The following is a 12066-nucleotide window of genomic DNA, read 5'->3' as shown; positions in this document are numbered from 1 at the left end:
TAAAGGCTATTAAAAGCTTTTAAAAAATATTAGGCAATATGTAATCTTTAAACACAGAAATAACACCATTATTCCAGTGAAGGTTTCTGGGCTTTACACTAAGTTGAACATTACTTTGAATATTCCTTAGTAAGACATTCAATACTCTGTTAACATTCAGCTGGAAAGGGTAAGAGAAACATTTCCATTATTCTTACAAAAATTAATAACAGGGAAAATTAACTGCATGTTGGAACATATCTAATTTCATTTTCATAACTGCTTGAAAAAAGAACAAAAAAACCCTCTCAAAAACACAAATCACACACAACCAGACAACAAGTCCAAGGCTGCTTAACAGAATAAAGAAATATTCTTAAGTGGATTTGAGCAGATAGAGCAGAGTACTTTGTATCTAGATAATGGGCTTGCAGTGTGCCAGGCTTTTCAATAGACACAATGCCTATTACTGGCACATCTCAGAAGCTGTAAGGATTAATTACCAGGAATTTACGAGCCACCAAGACCTGCAACAGCTTCTCTCCTCTCTGCCTGAAGAATAAAGGCTGGGAACGCACTGCTTTAAAAAATAACCAAAGCCTCGGGAGCCAGAAGCACCTTCCCAGAGATTTTGCAGGAGCACCATCCCAGGACCCAATCGCTCACTTAGGTGGTGCTTCCACCAGCACCACTTGAGCAGCGAGCTGGTGCCACCTCCCGGAGCTGCAGGGGCTCACACAGGCTTGGGAAAGCTACAGGCTTTGGCTTTGCTAAGGGCTGCTTATCAAGGTCCAAGGTCCTCTTCACACAAGTTCTGCAACATCCTTTACCAGTTTCAACAAAGATGGGAGACAGAAATGTAAAACCCTGATCTGGTGATAGTTTATAACCATTGATTTTTCCCCACCATGGATATATCTGTATAAAAAGCCAGGGCAGGGAGGAAAAACAATGCAGGTGAGGGACTTCTCTCATAGTAATCTGTCTGAATACTGGGGATTCATATGCCACTTCCTGCAGCCCCTGTGCCCTGAGAGGGCAGTGCAGTTGCTCAGCAAACAGCCCCCCTATTCCCTCCTGTGCACACACCATCCCAGAGATTCCAATTCCAAAGTCCCCACCAAGGCCTGCTGTGCCAAGGGACATGGAATGTGTGAACCACCACCCAACCCAGGCCAGCACAGCACGTCAGCAGAGCCCCGGACCCACACTGCTGCCTCTGCGGGGATTCAAGCCAGGAACACGCGCAGGACGCCAGGTGAGCTGGTGCTCAATGCCTGCTCACCCTCCAGCCTGTGCCCCAGCACCCCTAACTCGCACTGTTCCAAGACAACTTTTTGTGAAAGCATTAAATGCACAAATTGCAGTCAGGAAAATTATTTTAAAATAAGCTGTGCACAGTCTTCCCCAGACTAACCCAAATGATGGCTTTGCCCGCTTTTATCCACCCCGCTTCCCTTCTTGCTACCTTTGGCTTTACAAGGACATTTTGCCTGCAGTGCTGGTACACCCTGGGGGAAAAGCTTCAAGGAGTTTGAAAAGCTGCTCTCACCAGCTTAGGAGCTTGGTAATCAGATGCACACCCTGAATAATTGTGTTCCCTGAGCAGGGGTTTTGTTTTTTAAAAGACCCTCAACTCTGGTGTTTGCATATTTTTACATTTTAAATTTTAATTTTAAATTTACCTATACTGAATATTCACTCAACTCATTTCTGTATGAAAAAATGACTACATTCTTTAAGAAAAACATGCCCAAGAAGCCACATCAGCAGGTCCACCACTGTCTCGAAATTTCTGTGAAATCCCACAAATGAGTTTCACACCACTGGACACCAGAAGATTCAGTGCGCCGCATCAGTCAGCAGTTCTTTAGCACACGGTGTCATTTCTCTTCTGAGACTTCAAGTTCATGTTTTCAGTTTTTATGGCTTACCAGCCACACAAAGCCCACTAGGCTGAAGGTAGAAGAGTTGGTCTCAGCACAAAAGACATGTTACTATAGCAGAGCTGCTCAGGTATCCCATGGGAATTTAGGATTGCCTGTCAGATGTCAAAGATTATCCTCCTACTTTAGAGTCTCCTCATTTGATTAGCTTTGGTTTTAAGCAGCTGACTTCATTTTCATGCCATTCAAATCTTCAGGACTCTAGGCAGGAGATGACAACTAAAACCTAATCACATCTCTGAAGCAACAGAGCGCCAGCCTGTCTTCTCCTGTTTGTAATAAACAATTTCAGCTCAAAAGGAGCATCTACTTCTCCCTACCCATCCTGTAACTTCTATTTTTGAGCAACTTCAGGTTGCCTCAAGTTTCACAAAACAGAATTTTAGCAAACAGCTTTTCCAGTTTGGGCTAAGACAGTTTCAGCCAGGTTCCTAATGTACAGGAGTATTTGATTTACACTAGAAATTAAATGTAAGGCCAAGTGACTGCATCAGCTACATCCCCACCCAAAAATTGCCAGAAGAAAGAAAAACGTAACCGCAGAAGTTGCTCTGCGTCTTCAGCCTGCTGAGCAAGATTCCTTTTCATGTGTCCAACCTATTTTTCTAAGGGCAGTTCCGCATTCTCAGCTATATTAAGATTTGTTGTTACTTTTAAAAAAAACATTTTCATCTCACCTCCCAAGATTCAACATAAAGACAGCACTTAAAAATAGAGCACTGTCAAGCCTGGGCACTTATACACATGAGTCAAGCCCTCAAAAGTTACGCAGATTTTCTTTAAAACTAAGATTTGTAAAGGGATTAGAAACCTGTTCTTGAGTTATTTTGCTTGCTTGCCAGTTGAGCCTCTATATTTGACTACATATATCTAGGCTATCACATATCCAGGCTTTTCTCTCTAACCCAAGGCATGCTTTATCTATTCCCCTTTTTTCCTGTTGATTTTTTCCATGCTTTTTCCAACTCCTTTTAAAAAAAGCTGAGATACTCATTGAGGCAAATGGCTCCACAATGGTGGCATATCAGATAAAATCAAGCAGCATGAAAACTGTGAGCTGCTATAAACTGCTAACCTCCCACACCTGGCATTCACCCCAACACTCTAGAGCCTCCTTTCTCCAACACCATGCTGGGTTTTCTGCAGCCTTTGGGGCAGCCCAGCTGCACACAACAAAAGACTGAAGGCAGAAGGATTAAAGCACCTCCTCTAGGATCTTGCTGGAAGTTAGTGTGGGAAGAAGTCAGACTTCGTGACTTCTCTGTCTGCTTTAACCATCCGACCCCTCATGCCCCTCCTCACCTAAGGTGGGAGGAACACACCGTGCCTACATTCAAATCCACGAGAAACAATCTTCCATTTTAATAATGCAGAAAAAAAATTAATCCAACAGCTCTGCCGTGTGCCCTCAAGGAAGGGCAGCAGAGACAGCCAAGTTCTTTCCACACAGCACCTTTTTTTAACAAGATCTGCCTTTCAAACAAACCAGGAAAAACAGACATAATTAAAGGGCAATCAAAGTGCTGCAGGAACCTCTCTGTCAGCGAGATGAAAGATGCCTTTTTTAAATGAAGGCTTGCATACCCAGATCTCTTCTCCTCAGTTTATCTTGGACACTGTACTCTGCTGTCACACAAAAAGCACTAGCAATTCTGATGAGGCCAAAGGCTACATATGCAGCAGCTTTAGATGAAATGTCACCTTGCGCAGGCTCATCTGCCCAGTTGGAAAGGAGCATGTAGGTTCTCACCTGGGGCTGCCACAGGCAATGGAGAGCAACTTGTGTTAGCACACCATGAACTCTGACCAGTCAGAGCAAACACAGGCATGGGCAGCACTAGCCTGCAAAGTCCTGTACATCCTTCTGGATAAGGACCTACACAGGCAGGCTTGGGACTTTTCCAGGCTGATCACCTTGCTCCACGTTTATTTCGTTTCAAGAGAAGGCAGGAAAATGGTATTATCTCCTTCTATTTATGATCCTTTATATTTCTGAGTCCAAAGGATTAAGACATTACTCAACAATCCAAGTCCATTGGATATTTTTTTCTCCATTGAGAATTCAGATAAAAACCTTAGCTCTTTTCTCACACTAGTACACAAAAGCCTCTCATTTTAACCACAGAACAGTTTGGGTTGGAAGGGCCCTTAAAGAGCATGTAGTCCAGCCCCCTATGTTATGGGCAGGGACACCCTTCACCAGACCAGAAGGCTCAAAATCCCAAACCTGGCCTTAAACACTTCCAGGAATGAGGCATTCACAGCTTCTCTGGGCAGCCTGTTACAGTGCCTTAGCACGCTCACAGTGAAGAATTTCCTCCTAATACCTGATCTGGATATGTCAGTTTGAAGCCATTCACCCTTGTTCCATATCACTGTAAGCCCCTGTAAAAAGTCCCCCTCCAGCTTTCTTTTAGGCCTCCTTTTGGTTCTGGAAGATGTTCTAAGGTCTCTCCAGAGCCATCTCTTCTTCAGGCTGTACAACCCCAGCTCTTCAGCCTGTCTTCATAGAAGATGTTCCAGGCTATGTTATATTCAGTCCATGTTATATTCAACTTAAAATTGTCAGGATGTTTTTGACCTTGGATGACTGTGTTTGTACAGAATACAGAGTTTGGAGCCTACAACACAACCACCAGAGACAGGTTAAACTGCAATGAGCTTCTTTCCAGGGAATGCAGCTGCTTTTCTTAGCCTTGGCTAAACAGATTCAATGTTATGCCCAAAATACAGTAGGCAAAGGGATTCTAGGGGGTCTAGAGACCATTTTCCTGACACAAAGGCAGTGTCTCCCCCTTGCATAAAAAAAAAAGTTAACCAGAAGCTCAAAGTTTGTAATTTCAATGCTGATAGCTGAAATCGTATGGTTTCTCTAAAGGCTTGGACAAATATAAACAGTAAAGAGAAAAAAAACCCAGAGTTATTTTCTAAAGATTTGTCCCCATATGTTTCCTCTATGCCGCAAGCTGGTTGGATTCAAAACATCTCCTGTCCAAAAGCCTTATGAAGTACACCAGCAGAATTCCAAGCCCTTCCAAGAGGCAGAGCCATCAACCTGGGCACTACCTTGTGCCAATGTAGCTACGTGGCTTCCAAGATCTGGGTGAGAGCCAAGCAGCTTCGAGTGCAGGCAGGGCAAGCACAGGTCTGCCTGCACACATCCACTAAGGCATGTCCTAAGAAAGCAGTGCTGGGAAGACTTCTGTATTTAAAAGAAAAAAAAAAAAACAAACCCACACTTTGGTAAGATCACCTGAGAGGTGGCTAATCTTACTGCTCTCACATTCGTTTCTTCACCTCCCACACACACCACAGGTTTTGCATCAGCAGGAGGTGAGCCAGTAAAGAGATAAAAAATTGGGCAATTCATGCACCTGTGGGCTCCTCAGCCACCTCCTGCTTTTGGGATCGGATGCTCCAAAAAAGGCTTGTCTGGCAGATGGGTGAGAGGGCTGCATCCGCTCCAGCTCTGCTCAGGCAGACCCAGCACCATCCTGCTTGCAGCCCAGGAGAGTGAGTTTGCATTCAAACCTACCAATCCCAATTTGAGTGACTGACACAGAGGCCATCATGGGTCCCACACCATGTCAAGGAATGTCAAGGGGGAAATACGATCCACCTCCAGATAAAGAACATCCTCCTAGCAAGTCTACTCCAACAAAACAAAAAGGAATGGTAATGAAAGGAAAATGCATATTCCTGCTCACAAAGAGCAATGCTGATTGTTATTCCATCCTGTTCTGAGGGCAGGAAATATAGGACTGTCTCTGCTCACAACACCTGGGAAACCTGGGGATAATGGTTCCCAGTCCTACCAATGCTTCCTCCCACCCGAGGCTTTGATAAGATAAAGATGCTGGGCCAGGTTTTGTTAGGTTGGTTGGAAAGAAAGTAAAAACAGCAGTTTGGCAAAAACACTGACAACACGTTGAAAAAAAACCCCACAAAAACCCCCTAATGCACCTCCCCACATCAACAACAACAACACAAGTCTCCAAAAACAATGACAAAAGCTGAAGCACAACAACAAAACAGAGAATTAAGTCTATAAAGGCACAAAAATGGCTGAAAAGAAAGAGTTGCATCAGGTAAAAAATTAATAGAGAAAAGGGAAAAGAAAACCAAGAAATCACCTCCTAGTTTTCTATATAGAAAAGCTAATGTCAAGAGATTTTCCATTCAGCTTTGGGAAACACCCTGTGAGCTCATACATGGAAGACCAGACCATGGCTGAGGCTTGGGACACAAAGTTCAGATAAAATACCGGGTTGAAAACTTGCTTCTAGTTGGCAATGCTGAAAATCAAAGGCAGCATAAGCTTGTTTTCCAGAACAGCCAGGACAGAGCAGGGAGAGGTCAGTGTTAAGAGGCAGGTAAGCAATACTTGCTATGACTTTCCTATGTCACTGCTCCAAAGGCTCTGTGTACTTGCCTCAAAGTATTTGTGGTCTGCAGCCTTGGCTTCACACCAATCTCTTTCCTTTAAGTATGTTTGACTCATCACATTTCATAGTTTCATTTCCAACTAGTCAAACCTGTACCTCCTCAATGCTGCTGAAGGTGGCAACACCTTCTTTAATGAGGCATATGACTGCTGCTTCATTACAATGGCATCCATATAAATGTATGCAATATTCATCAATCAAAAAAGTTTAAATTCTTCCTATAGTGAACACCAAGGGAGGATTACGCTAGAATAAGCTCTTAAAATAAATCAGTAGTGTACCACCCAGCCTCACTTCAAGTTGTAGCAAGAGATCCACCCTCTCCGAAAACTGAACTCCTCTAAACAAAATAATCTTGCCAACACATGGGAGGATCTGCCAAGAAGACCACCCTTATTGCCTAATTTTCTATTTCAAAAGGCTATCCCAAATTAGATGCAAATTACCATAATATTAGGACCATTCCACTCTTCTTGGACAAAAAAAAAAAAGTAATAAAAAAGTGCTTTTTTAATTTAAAAGTTTAATTGCTCTGTCATTCAGGGCATCAATTAAGAGACGCTACAGCATCTTCCCTTTGGTGAAAGGGCAGCAAAAAGCTCTGTCATGATATTCTTGAGCTCAAAATGCCTGTTACACTCTGTACATGTATTCCCTTTTAGTAGAAAGAGTCTTTTTACACAGCATCTGGCTTACAATGCCTTTTTTTTTTTGTTTTGTTTTGGAGGGAAGGAGTAGGAGGACAATAGAACCCTTAACGTGCAGTGACATCATTTTTGGCTACAGTCTCATTACCCAGCCTATAACAAGCCAGACCAAAGACCTCCATCGGGGCCCTTCTCTAGGAGCTGCTGGAAGCAATGGTGCTTTTCAGAAGGGGCCCATTGGGAAGCACAGAAGGGGTGCCCCAGCACAACGGCAGGATCCTTGCCCTGTCACAGCTATAGAAATGGGCAAGGGAGGCTCTTGCAGTTGCTGTGCAGACAGCAACTTGCCCTATTCAGACAAGAGGCCCTAACCCTCCTGCTCCACAGGGCAAGAACTCCGACAGGATCTGAGCAAAGCAGGATCCAGTAAAGCCAGTTAACCCTGGGGAAACCAATCTGTCCAGATTGTTCAACTCCCACTGACCTGAGAGCAGGCCATGTCCCCAGGCCAGAGCTAAGGGACAGAATTTGCTTCACAGCCTAACGGGTAACATAACAGAGATAACAGGACAACAGCCAACATTATGAAGAGCAGTATGAAATGTGCATTTAACTGTACACATAGTGGCAATCTTCATCAAAAGACCTTTATTGAGTTCCAACCAATAAAAGGAGAGCCTGGAATGTTCTACAGACCTGGGAAGAGATGGATCCCAGCCTCAAAAACCCATGACCTGAACCTACAACCATTTATTCTAACTGACATGGGGGACAAAGACACAAAAAGGGCTGCAAGGATTCCTGTTCCTTACTTCTAACATTCCCACATTTCAAAGACAGCCAAGCCTGCTCAGTCAACAAGAAGGGGCAGACACCTCTAGAGGAAGCTGCATCCCAGCTCTAGACACCCTGTCCCTAATGAAGTCATAGACGCAGAAGATGACGAGCTTCTGTTCAGACATCTAAAAGCTTCTTTGCAGGAGAAGAACCCCACCTTGACTGTCTGCCCACAGCAGACATCCATCATGGGGTGGGAAACTGTTTGAAGTCTCCACAAGCCTCAGGGTAACTCCAGCATTACCTGCTGCATGCAAGTGAGTATCAGCTACACATCTCATCAGACTCATCAGATCATGCTTCCACTCAACCAGAATGGCTCCTGATTGAGTAGCTACACTGGCTTTCTTAAATACCCCATTCAACAATCCACCAGTTCATCAAATAATTTTCTAGTCCACCCTCTTCCCTTTTCTTCTCACAAAGCATGATTGTCTCCCCACTCAACTATTCCCTTCCCCTGCTCTGTCAGGTGATGGGATCAGATCTCATCTCTAATACAGACATCTGAAAGCCCACCTGAATCACTGCTTCCCCACTTTGCAGTGTCTCCTGACAATCCTTCTAATCCCAACCTCACTCTCCTTCAACTCTCAATGGCACCACTTCAGGGCAGGTTGCCTCTTTCAAAGTCTGGCCTTCTTCCCCACCCCTTGTTCCCTTCACTGTCTCACAGCAAGGAGGTTTTGGATCATGGCTCCTTTTCCAGCTTGAACACACTCTTGCAAAGGTCAGAGAATACTTAAACCAGCCTCTGCTGTGAAGCGGCTGCTTTCAGCAGCTCCTGTGATGTCCCAAAACAACAGAAGAGGGCAGATAGGAGCTGCCAGAGAGAAGCACATTTGCTCTGAAATCCGTGGACAAGGTCTGGTCCCAGAGTGGGAAGTGTCTGTCATGCATGAAATACCCCTGGTTTCTACACCCAAGGGCTCATGAACAGCACAGCAATGCAGGCAGATGTGGGACAATTCCAGCTGTGCAGAGCCAGGCCTGTCCAACGCGTCCAGCAACTAGAGCCCCGGCCTTGCTCTCAGCTCTCCCAGCACAATGCAACTGGGAAATGGGTAATACTTGTTACTGAGGGCATCTTAAACATCCTTTTTCCATCCCACAAATCCACAGCTGTGAAATCCACAGAATTTTCCTTGCTACAGAAGGAGCACATGACTTGTATTGTATGAAAAGAGCATTTCTTCACCAGAAAGGGGCAGTTTACTAAACCCCCTTAGTGCCCCAAGGGCACTGGCAAAGCACTCTCAGGCAGTGACACCTCCTGAACAGACCCAGCGGCAGAGGTGCAATATTCCTGTACATTCCCACAAGAAGGTAAGTACATAGTCCCAGAGCTGCTAAGGGCAACTCCTTGTGACAATACGCTATTTCTGCCTTAAATCTGACTTACACCCTGCGTGTCCAAATGAGTAACTATATCAGAAAGCCCAGACACAGACCCTCATCACCTCCCATCTGACATAGCTGCAAAATCATTTCCACAGCAAACTGGAAGCAAAAGCAAGAGGAAAATGGGAGAAGCAACAAGCCCAGAAGAATCACCTGGCTCTGGTCCAGGTAACTCCAGGGCTCAGGAAGCAAATGTTTAATGATCAAGGCTTGCTGGCTGGTTAAATACACTGTCTATGCAGCACTTCTGCTGTCATTAAATATAAACACTGTATTTATTACTGTGAAGGAATTTCTGTATCATCAGAAACTAAGCTCTATCTATTCCTTGCTTTCTTCATATACTTTAAGACTGCTGTCAGGGGTTGGGGGGCAGGGAGGGAAAGGAAAAGAGAGAGCAAGAGCATACAAGGTAAACGAACCATGCAATAAAAATTGTTGAAATTGGCTCAGACATCTCCTGATAAGATCACAGAAGGAGAGAAAGAACTGCAGCTCTTCTGGTGAGAAATTCAGTCACTGACAAAACACATCCACTCAGGGAAAAAATGAAGTTAAACAGACACTTAAGCACATGGAGCCCGTGCCAAAAAAGCCGATTTTTTAAATACTGAAATTGAGGGTATTTTTGTATTATTAAGATTCTGATCCCAAGAGTCAAGGCTTGCACATTTGGTATCAACAGTCCCCTCTGAAAGTTCATAAAACCAGGACTCACAGTGTATGGATCTCACACACTAAGACTGTGAATCTGGAGGCAAATTTACTTCTGTAGCTAAAAAAATCAGTCTGTCTCACAGCATGAAGTTCAGCCCCAAGGTGAAATATTACCATGAGTGTCCTTAGATATTTTCAAGATGCTATTGGCAATTTCATTATAGACTAAACTATTCATTCAGGGGTCTGTAGAGTAGCTTGGCAACAGCCACCTCGTAGGAAGGGATGGCTTTCCTTGGAGCAGCCACAAACTCCTCAGCACCAGCTGTGAGCCCTGCTCCTGAGTTAATGGCTCATCCCTACGGCTGCAGAGTGGCTCAGCCAGCAGAGAGGCAGCTGCAGAAAGCACTTGCATCTCCTTGAGGACTTACATTGTTCTGTCTGCATGATCCACCCCTGTGTGCAAATCCTAATCCTTTGCATACCTCATAGACACTGACTACCTGGGTTTGTTAAATGTTTGACTGGCTATGGCAGCAGGATAATAGTTACTGACTCCTTTTGACAGCTCTTCTTTTTGTGCACAAAGTGAAGTGCTTCATGTTTTAGGAATCATGTCAGCCTTTTAGCATCCTCCAGCAGATAAGGCTCTCCCTGCCAAGCCCTCTCAACCTGGCTGAAGCCAAATCTGGTGAAAAGGGAATCCTGGCACCCAACACCAGCCTCAAAAGTAATGTCCTACACACTGCAAAGCAGCACTTTCAGCAGCAGCACACACAAGCTCCTCACTGCTGTGTGCTAAGCATTCCAAACTTCTCCCACAGAGCTGAAACCCAACAGCAGTCCCCATACAACGTTTTCTCCACAGCCCTTGTGCAGGACAGAGCACAGTTTGTGGTGACAGCAAGCTCTGTGCAGCGACACCAGCCTTTTCTCCTCCTGCAGAGCAGGAGCACACACAGCTCCAGAGAAGGAGCTCTGTTCTTTGCTCATAGTTCTCCCACGTCCACCCAAGCCAGACTCTCCCTAGACATGGCACTCTGCAGCCATCAGTGTTTTTCCCCATGATGCTGGTGACTACTCGTACTGCTTGCTGGTACCAGTTACTAGTACTGCCAAGGAAATAGGCAGTCTCCAAAAATGAACAGAAACCATTCCCATTTTTTAAAGAAAACCCAGTAATGACATTCTCAAAGAAAACTCCTTCACTTTGACTCCAGCAACTAACCAGTGAGAAATGCCTTTAGAACTGAGTTGGCTCCACGCTTTCACTGGTTTCCTTGAACCTAGAAGACACTCAAGCCTTTTCCAGAAGCCAGAGTGGCTCAAACAGCTGTAGTTAGCTACTAGCTAGGGAAGCTTCCTGTACCTACACACCTACAAAAGCACCCACAGTTCTGAGGAAAGATCAAACCAGAGTTCACCAGGAGGTTGTTCTAGTTTGAAACAGGTCACTGGGTGTTGGGATCTGCGGTTTAAGCAACGCATGCTTTGGGAGCTCAGAGGCCGCAGCTGCTCCCTCTCTGGTGGAAGGCAAGCCCATGGCTAGAGCCTCAGCTCCCAGCAGCTGCCCCCGCCTCCCGCGGGGATCCTCGGGGAGGCCGCGCTCGGTGCCAAGCCCAGCTACGCTCCATCACACCTCCCGCACCACTTCATCTGCTCGGGAAACGCTCCGCGCTTCCTTCTGTCAGTACTTGTCTCTCAGGCAGGCACTCCTGCCAAGAACCCTAAAGCAGTTGCAAAGCTCTCCTCCCAGCTGCACATGCAAACCCTCTTAAGAAACAGCCAGAAGGTTTTGCCTAATGTAAGAGCGTAAACAAACTTGTTACACACTAATCACCAGGTAGGCCACACACCCTTCCCTTCCCCCAGCCCCTGAATCTGCTAAAAGGACAGGAAATACAATCGTGGTCACATACCTTTGCTTCCTCGTTGATGTCCCAGGTGAAGGATATGGCGTTGTACGCAATCTCCTCAATGTTGCTGATGGTGTTGAAGCTCTCCTTGTAGTCAGCTGTTAGAAAGAAGGGTTCATGAGGGAGAGGAAGAGGAGATATTACCTGAGTCCTTAAGCACACGAAGCAGCCAGAAACTGTAACTCTTCAGCAGCCCCTTGGGGGGCAAAAAAAACCAAACTGTACCTTAGGAATGGAT

General features: G+C 45.2%; 1 protein-coding gene across 3 annotated transcripts in view; it reads right to left on the bottom strand.

Moving 5' to 3' along the window:
• GRHL1 (grainyhead like transcription factor 1) overlaps positions 1-12066 on the bottom strand; it is a 40340-nt gene that overhangs the window by 16309 nt on the left and 11965 nt on the right. For all 3 annotated transcript variants that reach the window (XM_053974435.1, XM_053974433.1, XM_053974434.1), the window contains exon 8: positions 11832-11926. In XM_053974435.1, the coding sequence (XP_053830410.1) occupies positions 11832-11926 (95 nt within the window). The remainder of the gene's footprint in view (positions 1-11831; positions 11927-12066) is intronic.

The sequence above is a fragment of the Vidua macroura genome, chromosome 3, assembly GCF_024509145.1.
Source record: "Vidua macroura isolate BioBank_ID:100142 chromosome 3, ASM2450914v1, whole genome shotgun sequence".
Lineage (NCBI taxonomy): Eukaryota > Metazoa > Chordata > Aves > Passeriformes > Viduidae > Vidua > Vidua macroura.
The sequence above is the reverse complement of the archived record's forward strand: the minus strand, read 5'-3'. Positions and strand labels throughout refer to the sequence as shown.